This window comes from Triplophysa rosa, linkage group LG23, assembly GCF_024868665.1.
Source record: "Triplophysa rosa linkage group LG23, Trosa_1v2, whole genome shotgun sequence".
Classification (NCBI taxonomy): domain Eukaryota; kingdom Metazoa; phylum Chordata; class Actinopteri; order Cypriniformes; family Nemacheilidae; genus Triplophysa; species Triplophysa rosa.
The window spans coordinates 9,034,618-9,057,498 of NC_079912.1; the positions used below are offsets into that span (position 1 = coordinate 9,034,618).

At 38.0% G+C, this 22,881-nt stretch overlaps 1 protein-coding gene across 4 annotated transcripts in view; it reads right to left on the bottom strand.

Moving 5' to 3' along the window:
* Positions 1-22,881, bottom strand: part of fars2 (phenylalanyl-tRNA synthetase 2, mitochondrial) — a 138,004-nt gene that overhangs the window by 46,326 nt on the left and 68,797 nt on the right. For all 4 annotated transcript variants that reach the window (XM_057322673.1, XM_057322675.1, XM_057322676.1 and 1 more), the window contains 2 exons: positions 16,354-16,514; positions 10,332-10,483 (listed from right to left, as the gene is read on the bottom strand). In XM_057322673.1, the coding sequence (XP_057178656.1) occupies positions 10,332-10,483; positions 16,354-16,514 (313 nt within the window). The remainder of the gene's footprint in view (positions 1-10,331; positions 10,484-16,353; positions 16,515-22,881) is intronic.

Genomic DNA, 22,881 nt, shown 5'->3' on the forward strand with positions numbered 1-22,881 from the left:
AAGTGAGTCAGCCTCTCTCCTCGAAAGAACGCTGGAGATTCATTCATTCCTTTACTCACTCGCCGGCTGCGCGTCAGTGTTGGTAATGAGAACGCCCAGGCTTCATGAGCACTGCCTTTGTGTAGAGTCTGAGGAGCATGAGTCAGGCCTTCTGAGAACAAAAACTGAACGCGAGGAGATATTAAATTTGTATATGAGAGGTTAATGACTCTCATTGGAGGAAATGTCAGGACATTTACTGCTCAGCTGTCTGGTCTAATTGAAAACACACTAGCACTGTAAATGTATTACTTGCTCAGTAGTGTGACAATTTCAAGGAATAGTCCCACAGTTCCATTTTTTCTTTTCTCAAAATATTGAGGTAGGCTACTACTGTGTCATGGTACATATCCTAACAAACATGAACGTACCGTGATACCTTTTTGTACATTTTTGGAAGCACAAACTCATCTGACCTCAAATTGTTCTTTAAAAAAAGTCACTCTTCCAAAGCTGCTAAATCTGTGAACTAGCGAGGACATTGTTGATGTCTGGAAAGCTTCTGCCATGTCAGATTCTCGCAGGCCTCTTGGTCACTTTGACAACTGACGTTCTGGTTCAGTTCCTCAATTTGGTGGGACGGTCTGATCTTTGCAGCCTTTGGGTTGTATCATGTTTTTTTGTGATTTTGTTACACTGCACGTCACAGGATTGACAGGGAGGTTCAGATCCCTTTTGTCCTCCTAATAACTTCATCTTGAAGTACTATTCTTAAACTTAGCTTTATGTCTAGACGACTGATCTTATCTGTTTGAATTGAGCGACCTCACAAATAAAATGATATTAATTTAAACACAGGTTTATGGAAAACAAATACAGGTGTGCTTTGTAATTGCTTGTTTAAAGGGGTCATATGGCGCAAATGCGTGTTTTTCTGTGTCTTTGGTGTGTTATAAGTTGCCCATGCATGTATTAGACACGTAAAATTGCAAAAATTAAAGTGTCAGAACAAAAGATGCATTCTATCTAAAAGTGAATGCTCACCCAGACCTGCCTGAAACGGCTCGTGTAACCACACCCCCACAAATCTACATCAGTTCGTGGTATGATTTGACTAAGACCGCCCAAATGTGTACGCAAGTAATGTGGCCGTACCTGTCAGTACAATTGATTTGGAACCTGATGTTCCAAATATGGTAAGAGGCGTTACATTTCCATCATACGCTTGCAGTATTTGACCAATCACTACGCACTGGTTGACTGGCCAATCATAGCACACCTCGCTTTTCAGAGCGATGAGCTTTATAAAAAATCTGCGCATTTCGAGAGGCGGAGCAAAGAGGAGATACAAACATGCACGGTATGTGGAAAATACAGCATTTTTTAACCTTAAATCGTGTATACACATTACATTACATCTAAAACAAACGATAATATTCGTTTTAGCCATGTCATATAACCCCTTTAACGCTGTACCTTCGTAGTAAGGGGCTGAAGTTTTTCCAAATTTTAACAGTTGTCTAAACTGCAAACATTGAAGCTGAATGTGAACTCACAAAGATAACCATGAACAAACCATCTGTGAGTAACATGTAAGATGAATAACTTTGTATCCCGCTTTATTTTGTGTTTTTATTGACAGTTTCAGCAGCAACAACATAAACAAATGTTGTGTGGCCCAAACTTCCGGTAGACCTCTGCAAAGAATCAATAACTGTTGAGTAGTTTTAATTTAGTTTAATACAATTCATATACAATAAATGATCAATATTAATATATGTATATATATACAGTATATAAATTGTAATATTATGACCAAACACAGACCAGAAGTTAACTTCGGGCCAGGTGCATGCATCCAATGAAACCGTCTTTATCCACTTTATCACTGACTTCGCATGAGGCGTTTAAAAATTAGTAAAACAAAAAGAAAAAATGTGTCCTCACATCAACAATAAAAACAACAGAAACCAGTGGGAGTGTACTAAATTTGGTGTGTTTGAACGAACCAATAACTTTGAGTGAAAAAAAAATATTATATTTAATTAATTAATTAATTACCTAATTTAAACCATTTAACATAATTCTACATTTTTTTAATATCACATATTTTTAATATGCTTTCATTTGACTTTCCAAAAGAACAGAATGAAAAACAATTCATAAAATCTGATTTCTGTCTAAAAGCAGAGTACATAAAAAAACTGTAATTTTACAGATTTTACACGTAATTTTTTTAATCAAAATTATGTATTTTTTTAAATACATTCAAAAACCGTACAATTACAGAAAAGACTGCACATTTACAGGGGAAAACAGGGGAGGATTGAATTTTACAGGGAAAAAACGTTATTTTACAGTTTATTACAATTGTAATAAACTGTAAAATAACGTTTTAAAAGAAATAACTGTAAAATAAATTCTGTTTTTTTTTACAGTTTGTTTTTGAAATATGGTCAAAAACTATAAAATTACAGAAAAAGACAACAAATATACAAGAAAAATGGGGAAAGCTATTTAATATATATCCTTATATCCTATAATTTTACAGGGAAAAAAATATTGTACGGTATATTTCAGTTTTTCCAGTTTTATTTATTTTTTCCAGTGTACTGTACCTGTACATCTGAATCCAAATTTAAATCTAACAGGACAAAAATGTAATATAACCATTGCCTTTATTAGTAATTTTTAATTTATATGTGTAAAATATAAAAAGCTAGTACATGAGTGTATGAGGTGTGATGTGATGCACACCATCTCACCCAGCACAGTTTTGCATTGTCAACATCACCCCATTATTCACAAGCCAATGGTTGACATTCTCTGAGCTGTGGGCCATTAAATACACTCCCCCCCCTCTCTCTCTCTCTCTCTCTCTCTCTCTCTCTCTCTCACACACACACACACACACACACACACACACACACACCAGACATTAGCCTGCTGGCTTGTAGAGCCTTCCAGAAAAATCCCCCCGGGCTTCCGACAAAGAGGGCAGATTAACAAGTCTAGCTCCTCCAGCAGCCTGCTGATGAGGACAGCCATTTGCTAGCAGAACATCCCCTTTCTGCTATCACTGTCTTCCAAAGCTGACTGCCTGTGCTTAAAGGCAACTATAGTCTTGTAAGTTCACACTTTTTGACACAGAGCTTCTCTCTCTCTCCCTCACACAGTGTCAGTGCAAATTTCACACCTTCCTTTTAAAACAATTGGATCCAACTACTGTATAAACATCAGGTGAGGAGTTTTATAAAAAGTGTTAATCTCTATAAATAAGAAGTTGATTATGATTACCCGACATATAGGTCTCTTTCACTTTCATATATCACCGAAGTAGGTGTCTTAAGAAATCACAGCAGTTTTTGTGACAGCTGTTGAAATACAGACATGGGGTTTGCTTTATGATTTTGGAGGGTGTGGTTTTGGAGAGAGGGGTTTATTTGTTTGATAGATTTGTGTCAAGAAGTCCAATTTATAAACATCGATTGTAAATGTGTTGCTCATTAATAAAGTGAAGCAATATGGCAATCACATGTGATTTCAGTTGAATATCCACAAAATAAAGTAATATAATTTATTAATATATTTATAAAAAAAGAACATTTTATAAATGATATAGATGTGGCGTACAAGTGTTTTTTCCACACGAACAGCCCCACGACAAGGCAAACGCTGATCACAGCATGACATGAATCCTGATAATGCAGGTTTTGATTTGACGCATGCAACACATATAAATACATAAACCATGAGGGCTTCTGCGAAAACGCTTAGTCTTGTCATCCCAGGCCATGCTGACACTCCCGAATACCAAATATAATATTACAGCAGACGGCGACACATATCCCATAATCAAACTTCACAATAACACACCAACAAAAAACAACACACTGAATTATGCCGCAGAGCGTGTAAATCATCAGAGCGCTTTGACTAGCATGGTGGAGTTAAAGCGGCGCTTCTCTGTTGAGCTTCCCGTCCACACCTGTCAGATTTATTGACAGCTCTGTCAACTTTCCAAATTAATTCCACTCGATTACACCTGACAGCGTTACGGGCCGATAAATGCAGATTTGTGTCAGATTATAGTGCCCATCAGGTGAGAGATGTGTTTGGTGTCAAACACTGCGAAAAAGAGAGAGGGGGAGATTACTCCAGGAGTACAGTATTCTACCTGACCTGACAATATTTTTAGTTGTACCACCACAAACGTTCTGTCATCATTTATTTACTCTCATGTGGTTCAAAACCTGTATATGACCAATTCTTCTGTGGAACACAAGAGAAGATATTTTGAGAAATGTCTCAGTGGTTTGGTGTTCATACAATGGAAGTTAATGGGGTTCAATGTTATTTTGTTATCAACATTCTTTACAATATCTTCTTTTGTGTTCTGCAGAAGAAAGTCATACATGTTTGAAATAACAGTAGGGTGAGTAAATTATGGAAAAAAAAGGGTGAACTATTCCTTTAATAGAGCAATTTACACAGTAAAACCGAGCCAATAAGCATTCATTAATTTTCTGGAGGAGGGGCTCTCCACAGTACTTGCCAGAGCAACCTGGAAAAAGTGTTTTTTCAAAGGATTAACTAACACTCAACAAACTCAACCCAACTCAACATTGCTTCCTCTTCCTCTCTGTTTAGTTCTACTAGTTTCCTGTGACATTTCAGTTATATATTGCTGAGTGGTTATGTCCAGGAGACAGCAAGAGATGCTTTGAATGTCAGGTGCTACAAATCATCAGAAATGTTTACTGTTGGACAGCTTACCTGTAATGCCTTGACATTTGTGAGCGATATAGAGATCTATCATAAAACGGCTGAAAAATCTAGAGTTAGAATGTGACATTTAGCCCTTTTTAACATTCACAAACGCAAGCCGCAACCGCAAATATTCTTCTAAAAATGCACTTCACTGCCGCTCTAACTGTCTAAGAAGAAACTGTTAAGACTGTGTTTGTCGACGGGGCCAACTCACTCTGGAAAAACTTCTGCAAACAATTTTACATCAACCTTTTCGGAAAATAAATAAATGACAGGCACGCCAGAATCTTTCAAGCTGTCTCAAGCCGAGGATAAGAGTGTCACAAATACCTCTAAAATATACCGGCACACCTCGGTGTACTATAAATGACTCTTCAGCTTTGGGTGTAACATTTTGGTTGTTATTGAAATGTGAAATACTGAAATCCAGGAACTACTGTCAGGCAACATATATCTAGAAGGGTATACCTATTGTCAGCAGATATGGCCTGGCCTCCGGCTGGGGAAGTTGATTGAATTACGGTACAAATAACTGACGTGCTGATAAATGTGTGGTGTCGTTCGATAGTGTATATATTTATGCAATGGTTTTTTTTGCTCTTTTTGTTTGATTCTTTGTCTTAGCTTACACTGCAAATATAAAGAATATAGAAAAAAAATGGTGGTGTATCCTGCAAGCATCACTTTTTCCTAGTGTTCATACTGAGCTGTCGGGTTTTCTGCAAATTTATATTCCTTAGTATTAAATTTCAATGTGGCTTTTAGACTTTAGACTTGCACTCAACCATTCTGCATCTTAGCAGCCACATAGCAATGCCCTGGCAACCATCCATAATACTCTAGTAACCCCTTATCAACATCTTAGCAACCACACAGAGCATCCTAGCAACTTTATAATGATGCACACAATCACTCTGAATCTTAGCAACCACACAGCAACGCCACCCAGAACACCCTAAAGACCACTTTCCAACATCTTAGCAACCACACAGAACAACCTAGCAGCTATCTTACAATGCACTTAATTTACTTTAAATCTTAGCAACCCCATAGCAACACCCTGGCAACCACTCAGATCACCATAACAACCCCTTATCAACATTTCAGCAATCACCTTGAACATCCTAGCAACAGTCTAAGTACTCAAACGCTCTGAATCTTAGCATCAACACAGCACTAGCAACAACTCATAACACCCTAGCAACCACTTACCATCATCTTAGCAACCAGCTTGAACATCCCAGCAATGGTCTAAACCTTAAACCGGTACTTAAACGCTCTGAATCTGAGCAACCATCCACAGCACACAAACACCCCTCCACTTCTACAAACGCAGGGCTAAGAATCATGAGGGAAAGAATTGTGGTGATGTCTTGAGTAAAACAGTAAGCAGTATGGATAAGGGCTACCTGTGTGATGGCTCTTTGAGGGCATGTCTACTTCCCAAATGTTTCTTAGCACTCAGAAGAAGAGCATTATGGGAAACTTACTGCCAATCTAATCATATTACCAGCTCTCGAAACCTGCCCGAGTCAGCAGCACCAAAGAGAAAAGGAGAGAAAATGATTAGGACAATATTGTGAATGTGACATTCCTGACCGGTGGAGACGGTTGGAGGCTATATGAGCTGCGATTGGCCGTCCTCTCGCTGTAATTAGTATTTTCAAGTCGGAGAAGAAGTATTGATGTTTCCTTCGCCCTCTCTCTCTCTCTCTCTCTGGGTGTAAAACTATGAAGCGAAGCTCGCAGGCATTGATGCGACTGCAGCAAAATGATCATAAAGAGGAAATTAGCTGCAGGACACACACATACACAGAGTTTGATACACATACGCAAATACATCAGAGCTACTTAAAAAAGTACTTTTGCTACAGCAATACACTTATAGCGTGACAGATCGAGCATTATTCGGGAAACTATTCTACAAGTATATTTGTTTTTGAATAAATGTGCACACAAACATAAGGTCTAGGCCGAATCGAATTAACAAGAGAGGAAAAAACTCAATCTATTTCTAGCTCCCGTACAGGCTATTATACCCTTGCAGCATCTCATGATGTCATCTTATTTATGGATGTCATTAGGGGCAGGGGAGGGAAAAGGTTGCTATTTAAAAAAGATTAAGAGCGGGGACAGAGATGAATGTTTGCGGCTCTTTTTACGCACTGCAGGTTTTTACTCTATCCTTTAACACACACACACACACACACACACACACACACACACACACACACACACACACACACACACACACACACACACACACACACACGCACACACACAGTCTGCTCCAGTAGAGGGTGCCTGGGACAGCCGAACCTCTGTGCCTGCAGGTGAACTCAGCCTCTTTAAAAATAAATTATCAGTCGGCTGATGTCACGGGGCGAGGATGCAGGAAAAGGGCAACCCGAGCGCGGCCCGGCCTTTGCCGGAGAGACTTACTGCTCAAACTACATTCAGGGAAAATCACACAGGGACTCACAGGCGGTTTTGTGTGCCTGTGTTTGTGAATGAAAGATGGAGGAAAGACCTAATGCGTTTGAAGAGCCTTACAAACACTTTACCATGTGAAATGGAGTCTAATACCTGAGAGCTTAAACGAAGCCATTAGGCATCGTTGACCTCTGCTCACTCCGTCAATAGACAAACGCCACACTGCCAAACAGCGTGGCACAATAACATTGACATGATCTTCTGCCAAACACATTAGCCTTGAGAAAGACTGCAGAGTCACTGGGAAACAATCAGATGGAACACAAAAGCAGCTTTGAAAAAGGAATTCATCAATTTGCATCAGCAAAAATAGAATAACAAAAAGTTGTGTGTTTACACCAGGTTTACGTTCAGTTTGAATCCTCGGATTGGTAATGTGGTCTTCAAGTGTAGTTTGGAGTTCAAATATTTTGATCTGCAATATTCATACAATCAGATGATTTTTCTGTTATATATGAAATATTTTCAGAAATTTCCCAGAATCAAACATGTCTTGTTCTTGACACAAGATTACACTGAAAAAAACAATTTCATAGCATTTTGTCTTGTTTTTGTACAAATGTCCGAAGGTTAAGTAAGTTTGTTTAAACAAGCAATAAAAAAATCAACAGGGTAAGAAAAATTTAATTAAATTCAAGTTAAATTTTCTTATCCCATTGGCATATTTTAAAAAATTATTTTAAACATAAATGTACTCAATTCTTTTATGTTCTTTCATAAAACAAGACTAAACATCTTCACTTTCCTTGTCAAGTAAACGTAGCCTATTAATATTATTTTTATTAAATTAAATTAATTTTGATATTTGTACTACAGAAAACAAGACACAAAAAATGCTTAGTTCGATTATTTTGCAGTATAACTTTCCTAACTTCTGTCAAAATGTTTTAAACCCCTTTAATCCTAAATCAAAATATTCAAAATTCAAAACCGATTTTTAGATGATTCATGCAAATAGGATATTAAAGATTTTCTGAAAGATCTGTGTGGAAAGATGGTCCGTGTATCATCTGATCATTTGATTATTCCATTCAATATAACAAACGGAAAAAGAAAAAAACAGTCGATATTTCGTTTTTCCGTTTTTCTGTATGCACAAAAATAAAAAAAACGATGTTTTTCTTCTTATTTCAGCCTTAAAAGGGAAATCCAATAAATAAATAAACCAAAACGAAATAACGACCCTAATTATAGTTTTTTCATTTTGGGGTGATTTCCCAGGGTCTTCTAAGCGCACGCTTTGCGCATGCGCAATGTACAGCCGCTTACCGGGATCAAGTGCATGCGAACTTGCGAAGCTCGAAATGGAAATGGAGGCATTTGCATATGCTTTGTTTGTACTTTTCACTCCCACTAAAAGAGTCACACTGAGAGAGGAGGACATGACGATGAAAAATATTTTGAACAATGCCTAACGTTCACATACAATACTTTCCAGAGCTTACATGCGAAATTTGTTAGCATTATTGCTTTTAATATGTCACATTTAAGTAAACAATTAAGTAGCTGGCTTGCAGCAGCAAAGGTGTAAATCCATAAAGTACTTTTGTAATTTATAAGTTATGTGATGCGAACACTAGTAATCATGATAACTGATCGATCGCGAGATTGGTGAAGAGCTCTAGGCGCGCTGCCGCGCTCGCAGAAATCCGTGCAACATCACCAAAAAATGAGAAAAACAGTAATTAAGTTCGTTATTTCGTTTTGGTTTATTTATTTATTGGATTTCCCGTTTCAAGATGAAATAAGAAGAAAAACATCGTTTTTTAATTTTTGTGCATACAGAAAAACGGAAAAACGAAATATCGACTGTTTTTTTCTTTTTCCGTTTGTTATATTGAATGGAATAATCAAATGATCAGATGATACACGGACCAAAGATTCTCTGAATTTTCAAAAATCAAATTTTCAGATCTAATGGGCCCTATTTTAACAATCTAAGCGCATGGTCTAAAACGTATAGGTTTCGTAAAGTTTTTTTTCGAACATATAAAACTGTTTCGTAACAATTTTTCTTAGTCCCTTATTGGACAATTCTCCCGGAAAACGCCCACGTGGCAGCAAGGAGAGCAGGAGAAGGAGCATGCGCAGACGTCACTTTCACTCGTGTGCAGGAGAGAGAGAGAGAGCATACGTTCGCGAAGTTCAGGTGTTTGTTTGTTCACTGCATTTGGGTGATGAATGTTATATAAACGGTGGATATAACGCTGGATTTTGAGATGGTTTGAAACTGATATATGGAGCCGTCCCAGCGCTAAAAGATGCCGGACATGAACCGGCACGCCGTATGCTTTCGGAAATAATCGTACAGCTGTATCTATCTTTTATAAATGTGATCAAACTAAATACTCTTCGAAGATACGAAGTATGCAATACTACTCTATAGGTACTCAAGATTAATTTGAGATTGGCAGAAACCGCGTGTGTTAGGGCCGCTTTAAGGATGGGAAAACTGTCAGTGCATGGTCTAGAAGGGTTGTCCCTATTCTCTTAATGAATCATGGGTGTGTTTTGGGCAAAACGTGCAGTAAACCAATCAGAGTCTCATCTCCCATTGCCTTTAAAAGCCAGTTGCGGTCGCGCCATGGCGGATTCGCATTTTACACGGAGGAATTTGCAAGAGCAAAGACCGGACGCTTCTCTGAGAGGAAACGCATCTGCTCGTGCGCGAGGTTAAAGCGCACCAGCAGACCATCTACAGGACAAGCCGGATTTTTTATCTTTATGTACACAATAACAATCTTTTACATTTATTTTTAATATTTGGCATGTTTGTGTGCTGCTGCGCATCCCTCTGTGTAATAAGCAGAATGTACGAGCGCAGTGCACCCGCCTATAGGCGCATATTACTAATCCACTCTTTAAATAACCAAAGCCATTGACTTTAGACTAGCTTTCAGTTGGTCAATGGCTCTATTTATTTCAGATGCCTCAAAATAGCAATGCGCCAGCAATGCGCCTGAACACACCTCGTTTTCAGACCAGCACGCCCATGGGCGCACAAATGGACAAGACAGCTGTTTTTTTGGGATAAGCAGTATCTGTGTTTTGACCAAGGATTTTTGGATTTGACATTTTGGATTTCTTACTTTGGATGTATAAAGCTGTCCACCAGTGTGACCTTCTCCACTAGGTCTCCTCCGATACTGCGCAGCAGGTCGTAAAAGTCGTTTTCCGTGTAACCGTCGGACGGCAGCCAGAAAGAGATGTCATTGAAGAGCGGAGGATACTTACTGAGAGCCTGTAATGAGGAGAGAGAGAGGGAAGAACTTATTCGTGTGAAGTGTGTGTAGCAGCACAACGACAAAAAAGACATTAGCGTCGTGCATTACATCACCCCATCTGTAGTAAAATCACTGTAATGTACAGCGTTGAATGGCTTATTGCTTTTACAAAATGACAGCAATAGGATAAAAACAGTTATGTTTGATAATAATTACATTTAATTACAATGGTTCTTCTGACAACCAATATATTATGTTAAACATTTTTTTTACTTTAATGCATTTTCAAATGTGGCAGTCATTGTAAAATTCTAATGACCGCACACCTGTGACCACACAGCAAAACAAAAAAAGGCAAGTCAGCTCAGTTTTAGTTAATTTGTTTGCAGATTACACATATTTTTTGTCTATTATTTATTTATTTATATAACTGGTTTATTATATTATACATTTTTATTTAGTTTAAAGGTGCAGTTTGTAAAAACTCACGATCAAAACAACAACAATGCCGTAGCTTGATGACGCTGTGAAGGAGCGTGGAATGTTGGGATCTGTTGTCTTCAACTCCACCGCTGATGGCCATCAATCAGATGGGAACGAGAAATCATCTTAGCGAATGAGGTAAAGGTTTATAAATGTTGCGAATAATTGTGTCTCGAAAAAATCTTGTGGCTTGCTAGACGCTAGACACTACTTCCGCATTTGTCCAGGACACTGTTGTCATGCGGTTTCTACGTCAGTAAAGGCGGTAACAAAGGGGAACGCGGATATGACGCCATTGACAGGCGACTGCACAGCCCCGTGTCGCTGTTTAGAATGGCGATTTTCTCACGATTTACAAGTAGTTGGAAACATTTGAGATATTGTAAGTACGCAGCTGAACAAAATATATTACACTAGCCTAGTAGTTTTGGGATATTTTACTGCAAAATTGTTACAAACTGCAACTTTAAGTTTCCCTTACGTTTTGTGTTCCCTATAGAAATACTATTTTATAAAGACATCAAATTCTCTTCAACTCTGAGTCCCAAGAGAGCATGTGATGAAAACATGGTCAAACTTCACAGTTACCTCATTTAGCTTTTCCCGCAGCTAGACACCAACAGGTGTTGGTGTAAGGCAGACATCTAAGCCTGAGGTTAAATCTACAGTCATACCCCGAGGCCTGTATCCTTACAACAGCAGACCTCTGAGCCCTGCAGGCTGTGTGAAACCTTCAAACACTTATGAAACACTAGCCATTCTACTATCAGCTGGAGGATGTGCTGGTCTTCCACAGAAGATCGATAGGCTGGAAGATAAAATAGATTAAATAAAAGATGTTTGGAGATGTGTGTATGTGTAGGGGGTGCTGGTATGTGGATGACATGCGCTTTGACAGGAAGTGAGAGTCAGTACATGACACGCCCCTCTGAGCTTAAATCGCGGCGTATGCGTTTGGCAAACCCTTCAAAGTGGCTTGCGGTGTTTAAACGTTGATTTAATCGGTATGTGAGAATCAGTTGGAATTATCTAAACAACAGTTTTGCTGACTATATGTGTGTTCAAATCATTATAATAAGTATTCAACTTTAAGTAAATTATAAGTATTTATACTTTTAAGTATAAATTATATAAGCCTACTTATTATAAAAAATTATCACCATTTCGTTTTTCTGATTTTGAAATTTAATATCTTTTAAAATTTATATTTGAAGAGTTTGGTTCCAAAATGAGATAACTTTTCATGTTTTTCATGTTGTTTTTTATTATGTTATCATCTTTTTATTGTGTTTTATTGTGTTAGCTGTATTTTTTTAGTTATTATGGGTTAAATCAAAACAAACCAACTGTAGTTTGATTGATATTAATTGGGATGCACAATAAAAAAACATGAATTTTGAAAAAAAAAATGAGTTATCTCATTTTGGAACCAGACGCTTCATTTGCTCATTTGTGTTTCATTCTGTGAACTGCTAACAAAATTTCTACCAAATTTCAAATAAAAATATTGTTTCTATTTGCATTTATTTGCAGAAAATGAAAAATGGAGAAATATCTTTTTGAAAAGAAAAGAAAAGATGCTCTGTATTTTTTCAAACCTCAAATACTGCAAAGCAAACAAGTTCTTATTCACTTTAAAGCAACAAATCACTTTTAAGCAATAAAATGTCGACATAAATGTTTTTTTTTTGTTTTTTTTTAATTTTATGTTTCTTGTCATGCTGTCAGTCTTTCACATTGTTGTTTTATTGACTATGTCACTCCCAAGGTTTGATTTTGTTGAAATTCAACAGACACTGGACTGGAACGGACGCAGTACATCTAGAAACCATGATTTGAAACGGTCTCTTAATTTTTTTTAAAAAGAACACTGCTTGGTAAAGCCGAAACTATGAAGAAAAATCATAAACTATGATATGATATGATTTGTGATACCATATCATATATGAGATGGTATGATATGAGATACAATACATGCTATGGTATGACATTATATGATTTGCAATATATGATATAATACATGATATGTGATATGATACATGATAATGATTACCTGGTGGAGGACCTCTGTTTTTTATTATTGTTCGAAAGATTATTATGAATAAATGTAACTTAACATTTTAGTGTGTAATAACACTTTGCAATTGTATGGCTGCTAAGGCGGTTTTAAGCACCCCTTTTGCAAAATGCTTAAGCACTTTAATACACTTGCTTATTCAATTATTTGTTGAACATTACTATCTTCTATCAAAAGATATGATTGTTGCCTACATTTTATAAAAGTAACAAGCCATGAGATGCAAATGCTGTGTTACAATGCTTTTACTGTGGTCATGTGTGATTTTTGTATTTTAGTGTGTGCCACTAGCATCACCAAATGTAATGCTACAAATAGTAAGTTTTTAAACAGGTTTCTACATTCCCCACATTAAAAAAGAAAAACTCACACCAATGTTGTATTGCTATCGCAACACTGCTGTGCTGGATGCTCAAACATACAAAACAATTTTATCTAGTGCCATAGAGTCACAGTATTTCACTTTTTACATTTCACCCACAAATCACTTACAGTCAACTCAGCACATTAAACTGCTAGTGGATGAAGTATTTAAGTGCTAAAAACTACTTTTAAGACGGTTTAAGAAATGACTGCTTTACTAACCGTTCATTTCAGATTTTTGTATGAGCAGGCTGTTAGTGTAAGAGTAAACTACTCTTCTCCTAAAGTGAAAGTGTATTACAGGAACTGGCAACGCTTTTTTCTGTTCCAGTCTGTCTGTACCTTAAGAGAGTAGTATGTGTATTATACAGTATGTCTTGTTGTGTGTGGTGATTTATACTGTGTAGTGGTGTGTATGTTGTGTGCGCTGCTCTCAGAGGACACAGCAAAACACACAAGGGTGGAGAAGAGCACTGACCTTACGGTCATACCTCATTACCAGCAGAGAGAGAGAGAGAGAGACTGTCATATATAACAGCAGTGGTGCATCAGGCAAACTGACAGGCAAATGTCTCTCTCTCTCTCTCTCTCTCTCTCTCTCTCTCTGAGTAATGGACAGTGGGCAGCAAGGGAGATGGGCTGAGAAATGATCTGCAGCCAGAGAGCACAGGTAATCATTCACACACACTGCAGGAACACTAACTAGCGAACACACACACATTGTTCTATAGGGGAACACGTTTGGTGTAAGGACTGGCCCTTCAATGTACAAAGGTCATCCAACAATATAGGCCATATATAAACTGGGATTACACTGGGTTTGCTGGCAATATGATTCTGTTATTCTGTCACCATTTACTCTCATGACGTCACTTGGGTTGTTTACAGTACATCTGCAGTGCAGCTTCATTTACAATGGAGAAGCTTTGATGGCATCAGCGCAACCTGACCTGAGGTGTTTTTTGATGGCGCCCTCGTGTCACTTAAAACCTTTATATGAGTCTTTCTGCTGTGGAACACAAAACAAATATTTTGAGAAATTGTGTTTATGCAAAGGAAATCAATGAGGATAGAATTGTTGTTTGGTTACCAACATTCTTCAAAATATCTTCTTTTGTGTTCTGCAAAAGAAAGAAAGCCATACACGTTTGAAATGACATGATGGTAAATAAATGATAAAAGAATTTTCATGTTTGGGTGAACTATCCCTTTATGCTCTAGTCACTCATAATGTAGTGAATCCACTGTAATCGACTGTTGAGTTTTCGACCTACGCTGCAAGAAAAGTTGCTTGTGTGAACAGAATATCTCTCATTCTGAATTCAGACATTTTTTGTGACAGCGTTTTCAGTGAAACCAGCTGTTGAGAGTCCGCTCGCAAAGTCGTGCCTGTGACGGTCCATGCGCTCTGGCAGCTGTGCATACGACTGACTATTATGGGATATTGTACTGCATGTTGCTTTGACCCCGTGTTGCGAACAGAAAAACACAACAGGCTTGCAGAAAATGAGGAACAGAATATAAAGTCCACACACCAGCCCTGCAGGCATTACTGAAGTCACCAATGTGCTCCTGCAGGAAAGCAATGAGACAGAAGAAATGTACACTGGGAAAAATGTTAAACCGAAGGTATGTGTCTGCGCTGATTTGAGATACTTATGTCTGACACACAACAACAGGGTTTAGGCTGCAGACAACTATGAAAAGTATGTTCAATAAAAACTTTAAGTATTTGATAATGTAACTGATAAAAAGACTGCTCGGTCAATGAGAACATTTCATCTCCAATGAGCCCAACAAGACGATCGCAGATGGTCAACAGAATTCCATCTTATTAAAGCAGTTTAAACTGTTGAGATTGTCTGCCTTAAAAAAGAATTAACAAGAAAACAATGTGCTTAATAACACACACCTCTAATAACGCGTTGCCCTGCGTGTGTGCCAGATTTTAGCCTTTGTGGCCAAGACTTGCTGATTTTTGGACCTAGTGTGACCCCAAAAAGTATTTGAATATTTGTATTAAAATTTTTCAAAAATCATGTTTTTAATTATGTTATGTTTTTATTTGTATTTTATTCTGTTAGTTAGCTGTATTTTTTGAGTTATTATGGCTTAAATCAAAACAAAGCAAGTTTGCAGTTTGATTGATAGTAATTGGAATGCACAACAATAAAAACCAGATTTTTGAACAATTTATCTCATTGTGGAACCAAACTCTTCATTTGGACATGAAGGACGACTTTTTAAATATGTATAAATTCCACTTTACTGAAATAACTTTACAAACGTCTCAAGGTCATTTTTAGTGGCTGTATAGAGCCAATTACACAATAAACAAAGCCAAGTAACCACAGGTGTGTTTTATCACAACAATCACAATAACTACAACATGTTTTATGTTTGTCTTGATATGCTTCTTCATTTTGAATAGTTGATCTGTTTTAGTATTCAAAACCCAACGAACTTCATTTGCGAAATGTTTTATTTATTATTCTAGAAGTGCGTTCATGTTATCTATCTTTAACCCTTGTATGGTGTTCATGTTTTTGTTATTCAGCCAGTGTTCACAAGTCTAGTAGACCCACCGCATTCCGTTTTTAAATCAATACAGCCGTAGAATAAAAATACTTTTATCCCAATTATTAAGCGTTATATATTTGTCATTTAGATCCGTTAAATCACAAATCACACAAGGGAAATCTATAATATGGGTAAAAACATGTTTATCTACAATAAATATAAATGTATATAAAAATATTTAAAAATAATAATAATTTAGTTAACACTGAAAACTGGTTCCACAGATCCGATCACCAGACAAGACTTAAAATTCAAGAGAAAGGACATAAAAAATAATCTGCAATTGTTGTCGATGGCAGGAACCTGCACTTTCAAGGCCTGCACTTTTCCTGCCGTGACGCCTGTTATGCGAAGTGAGAAAGTGAGAAACTGCATAAGTCTTACTTGAAAGGTGACAGATTGACAGATGTCAGACAGGCAGAACTGCTTCAGGAAGCGTTCGTCCTCGCTCCAGAACAGTCGGATATCCGGGATGCCGAACAGAACCATGGCGAGCCTCTCCAGCCCTAAGCCGAAAGCCCAGCCAATTTTATTAGCAGCACCAGCTGTGGAAGAAAAGAACAATTGAATTACAAACACAATCTATTTTATCATTAATTTCACTGACTATGACAGTCTGTTATTAATAGGCATTCAGGGATGAAACCAAAATGATAGTAACCAGTCAAAACAAATTTATATTAAGCCAAACCTGGACGCTCTTACATGTTGCATTGAAGTATGAGCTTTTGTAAAGTAGGGTTGTTACAATATCACATTTTCACTACAAGATTATTGTGGTCAAAATAACCAATGGCAACACTATTGTCACAATCTATAAATAATAATAATAACCAATAAATAATAATAATAATACAACAACTACTACTACTAATAATAATAATAAATAGTAATAATAATACAACTAATAATAATAATAATAATAGCAATGTGTTCTTCTAATAATAATGCGACTTCTACAGAAAAAAATATTTATTACTGCTTACTAGCTATGATATCCAAAAGAAATCCACCAATCAAAGAAGTCGCTGTTGCTATAGAAATAAAAAACACCTCTAATGCTGCATTCACACCAAATGCGAAGCACTGCATTCCTCTCAGGAATAGTTTGGTATTTTCACGCGAGTGACACGAAAAACATATGCGATATGGAGTGTCTTTATGCGTGCGGACGTGTCAAACAGTAGGCGAAAATTTTTCAACTTGACACGTGTTCACAGCAATTGGCTGCCCAAATTGCATCCTTCGCTTCTATTCGCGTCTTTGCATGGACTTTGTATGCCATTTGTTTGCGCAAATCGTGTTTGGTGTGAACGCAGCATAAGAAGCTCAGTTGCTGAAAACATGGGCGGGCACTGGTGAGTTGGACTACTTGATGGACAGGGCCCCGCCCAATATTTGTACCCTAAAATAAAATCCCATTTCTCATGGAAAGCCATCAGATTAGGAAATCTAAATTGCTTGCGAACAGCGTTTCACTTGGACAGCACATTCAATTTTAATTGTGGTTTGAGACCCAAAGTGAGTCAGATAACTTGAGGAACACATCCAGTTTGATTGGCGGGCAGCAGTGGTTGTGTCACACTTGGGCGGTCAGCAGTGCCGCTATTACAGATGTGATTATAGTCATTACAAATTTGTATTTGCTCTGCAACCCCTGTCTGACCCACGGTGAGGGGAAGAGTGAACAAACAGAACATCTCCTATCTTTTCTTACTTTTCACTCTCTCAATCATTCCCTCTCCATTCTTGTTTAACCCAGTGAGACATTCCTTCAGATTTGAGAGAAATGTGCTTTATATGTTAATGAAGGAAATGCTCAGGGGTCGAAGCGTTCAGCCAGACGGGACAGAAATCGGAATAAATCTCAACTTCAGATGTACAAATCAATCAACTTTCTCTTTCTCTCCCACCTGTACGCATCAGCGGTTCGGTTTTCTCTCAGGATCACGGAATTAAATTTGAGCTTTAAACGCTCATTTCCACAAATGCTAATTTTTTGCTTTCTCCAAGCTGAATAAACATGATTTGAGAGGTCGCTTAAATTTGATTTCAAGTTCCCTCAAAAATGTGTCTTTGTAACAAAACGATCTACAGTACATGCAACAGAATATCAAAGCTAAAAAAGTGGAATATTGTGTTGAAGCATGGTTGTTTTGTAACGCTTTTCTTGTGTTTTTGAACTTGTTGGTGCTTGACAGCTCCAGTCCCCATCCACTTTCAATACACATGATCAATTCAGGCATTCTGCTTCCTCCTTTACGTTTTATAGAAAGAGAAAGTCAATCAGGTTTTCGACACAAGGATGAGTAAATGATAACATCATTTTCATTTTCTGTGACCTTTTCCTTTAAAAACTTCACTGGAATTCATGATGAGATAGTCGGAAGCAACACTCCACTACAGTTGCTTAGGCACCGAGCCGTGGATTGATGGGAAGGCTGATTGCTATCACTCGCCTGTCAGTGAAAATCACGACCACATCTAGGAAGATAAAAGAGCGACGTAAAGCGGTGTGACACAGTTAAGAAGTGAAATACTGAACGCTTGCCGCCTCCAACACACACAGAGCGAACGCCAGAGACCTCAGCCAAAAGCTGGCACGAATCTCAGCCGTCGCCGATGACCTCAGATGAACGCCACAGCCGAATGACATTGCGACCAACCCCCATTTCCCTCCCTCCTCAAGTCTGTGACGCCCATCTCGATTTCAACCAATCGGAGCAAAGGGGGGTAGACTGCGTGGGGGCTGAGTTTGACGGCATTCACCTTGTGACGACATCGGCTAACAGTTCTTGGCGGCTCCGACTTTCACAGCTTGCCGCCTCTTTGCCATCTCCTCCAATCCTTCATTCTTTTCCACCGTATCTCAAATTCTGCCTCTCTATTACTCACCCGCTCTCGCCCTTTCATCGCCCGTCCCAACAGCTTCCATTCTCCTGCCACGTTCTCTCTCTGGTTTTATTTCATCTCAATTCTTTAGTGTTTTAACATCTCATTTTGATCTTTCTTCATCATTAATAATCGTGTTTGACAACAAACTGTAGTGTCTAATATTGAGAAACAAAGAGTTGGTTTAGCTTTGTTGGGATAGTTGAGGTCAGAGGTTTTGGTTGACTTTGTTGATAGAATGTTTGACCTACTGCCTTTAAATAGAATTCAGTATTTGTAGATAATTCTTCTTTCTATTTAAAACATAAATACACAAACATACACAAATAGGGATGTGACATATAGGCATTGTGAGACAATAAATTCAATTTTAACCCAAGTTGAATAAACTCACATTATAAACAAGACATGATCACGAAAAGGAAATAAAAAACTAGCTGATTCTAAATATAGTTCTTCCAAATGAATATGTCGTGCCAAGCTTGCTGAAGATTAGCGTCAAGGCTCAATTTATTATGTAACTAAGATTATGTAAGGCAACAACTCCATTAATTGACATGAGAGCATTACACACTTGTTAGCTAACACAGAGACACCGTGCAGTTTCATCCGAATTTGAGCCAATTTGGGTTGACTTTCAGCTTTGTCGTGCATAGTTTGTTGTGGAGTGTACAGGGAGGTTTTTTTTTTGCCATGGCATGGCCAGTGCAGTGGTTGCCAAACGGTGGGCCCAAGATGGGTCCAGGGGGGGGCACAGAGTTTGTGGCATTTTATGAGATATAGAAATGTATATACAGAAAATTTTAAATCAAACAATTCAGAAACATCAGAAAAATAAGACCACCAACCAAAAGAATTTATGTTCCAGCATTACAATTCTAAGTTTAAGATTATATGTCTTTATTTGGGGATTCGCAAAGCGAACTCTACACAAAGGGGACCTTTCACATTTACATTTAGTCATTTAGCAGACGCTTTTATCCTAAGCGACTTACAGAGAGTTCAGGGAGCAATACGCGATATGTCATACAGGAGCAATAATACAATAGGTGCACAGCAAAATCGCCAGTGTTAAAAAAGGTCAAATTAACACTCACAGTGTTTATATAATCCACACTTTGAGAGTGTTGATTTATATATACACTGTGCGTGTTAATTTGACCTTTTTCAACACTGGCGATTTTACTGTGTGCTAATACAAAGTTACTAGTTTCAACAAATGCTAGACCACTACCTGTTGAGAGAAAGAGAGAGGGCTAGTTTCAATGAAAAAGTGAAAAAAATGAACCACTGCTGTAGTGTACACCATGGTGAGTTTATACAAGTTTTGCATAAATGTGTGATGTGAATAAAAAGTGCTTATATACGTCTGTTTAAATAGTACCCTCACTTTTAATGAGTGAGGCGTGGACCCGGAAACAATATTCCTTACCTCACGACACAGATATAGGTGGTGAGCACATCAAGTATAAGCTTTGGCTTTAAATCGGATGTGGTTCACTCATACATTGAGAGTTTACCAAAAACATTGGGAAACATTGTGTATGCCCGGCCATGTGAACTGCAGGCTTGCAAACTTGTTGTGCTGTAGCATTGGGAAAGATTAGCGTGGGGGATAATGTGAACAGGGCATTTCTTACCTTTCTTTTGAGAAAATGAACCAAAATACTGATAAATGATCTTCAGTGTGTTCTACAAATTTGTAACCAACTGCTATCTAATATGAGAACAATGCCACGCACAAGCAGCAATAATTCATGATTCTGATGACAGCTTTAGGATATAAAAAAAATCAAACCGTTCGGTATGTCCTGCCTCTACATCCCATTTCAACAGGAAATACCTCAACACAGGTCAACTGATTTCATTGCGTCTTAACTAACCAAAGTCTGTGACCAAGCCGCCTGCAGTCCAGGCAGTGAAAGTCTGGCTTTGAAAAAATCTTCCAGAACTGAATGTGGGTGTGATTTAGGCATCACCTGATGCGAGTAGCATTTACGTGCCAGGCAGCTAAAATGTCACACATTGGTTCTGGCCTGCATTTTAAGAATTTTTATATCCTTGCTATAAAATATATACTTGACATTTTACCTGCACACTGTGTTCAAAAAAAGAAAAGTTCATTTGAGGGGACTGACTTATTGCGCTGTTATAATCCTCTCTGGAGTTTGTTCTTTGTTCTTTTCCTTGCCACTTCAATGATCACACAGCAGATGTTTTTAATCATTAACTGGGCTAACAAGCCACACTGTTTATCCTCTGCCGCAAGCCAGCCAGACCACACAAACGGGGAGAGCACTTTAAAACACGAAGACTCGCCACTGATAATGAAGGAGTCACAATTCGCTGCATTGAAATGCTCTAAAAATAAACCGGTCTTAAAATCTTTCGCCACCCTGAACTAATTGGCCAATTGTCTCTGCTTTTTGAGAATGAATCACATATCACAATACATAAACAAGCTGCATGTGTAAAGTTGTCAGCGTGCATGCCTGGCGCGTAGCTACGGGTGGTCCTGGGCCCACCCACCTGTCAGTCAGGCCCATCCAGTCAGCTGCCTTGCAGGGTAGCCTAATTAGTGAATTCTGTCACAATTATCACAAAACATGACCTATAAAAAGAAATTGTATTGTTTCTTGATTTTTGCTTGCCAAATAATCAAATCTATCGTTCTATGTTAGGATATAGATGAGCAAGCTTGGCATTAGATTCCCGTTTTGTTAGTAGCCTAATAAAACTGCAGGTCGAAGCAAATACAGTTCACGTTTTTCTCCCTAAGGTTATGCACTTTTTGTTTTAGAGGTTATGCATGCATAGCCTAATAAAGGTTAAATGAATTGGTAACGAAAACAAGATTTAAGAGAATAATTTATTTTTCTTAAAAGTAAACAAATGATCTAATGCTGTTAAGTCCAGACTGAGCCCCCAAACTGAAACTAACAGAATGTGGCGTTCTTTGCCTCAAAAGTTGAAATTGCTTAAATCAAAAGACAAATATACAAATCATATTGATAAATTTGATCCCTTGGCAATCTTTAAAACAGGGCTGGAGGCCTATTTCATGCAGCCCACGCCCCACGGAGGAGCGCATTATTTTCTCCGCAGCCGGCCTGAAAGACCCGACTTTTACCCAAGCATTTATTGATTTTACTCGACAAAGCATGTGAAACAACATATACACATTATGATCATGTGCTGACTCAAGTGTTTATGTGTGTTCCCTACATTATTATGGGCAGTCTGCTTTATTAAATGTCTTTCGTTCACTCTTCGTGAGCTCAAAATGCTTTTGTTCTGTACACTTGCACTCACACACGCACTGCATATTTTCGATTTAAAAAACTCGGCATATAATGTAAGCTTGCTGTGCATATAGCTTATTATAAGTATATCAAGTAATATAGGCTACTGAAAATGCCATACCTTAATATCATTTGCATTTGTTACCTGCACAAATATAGGCTACTTATTTTATTTTTCAAGCTTATTCATTTGTAGGCTATTTTTCTCAGCATTTCTCTCATTGTCATCAGTTGCAGGTACATTTTCCCACTATGTGGTTGCCTAGTCACAGTTGCTTATTTATTGTGGTTTATGTGGCAGCTGAGCCATGATCAAGCATTGTTTTCACATACTGTCCACAACTGTACTATCCACTAATGTCCTGCTGATTTGTTGATGGTGTTTTGTGTTGCCTCTGTCACCACTGTGTGGTGTGGTTATCATGCTAATGCTGTTCTTATCGTTATGTTCTTAGCGCTGTTTATAATGATATTCAGGCGTATGCTCGGATTAAACGGTGGAGTATTCAAGCAGGTGAAGTTGTGTATTTTAGATGCATTTCAGGCTCGGCCCACCTAATTTTCTCTGGACCAACCTACTTTGTGATTCCGGGCTACCCCACTGGTTCATGCTTGAATTTTAAGAGTTGTTCATTACGTGCTGAGAAAAGAAAAAGCAGATTAGAAAACTTCATCACGAGGTATATTGTTTAAGATTCGATTAAAGCAAAGCACAGAC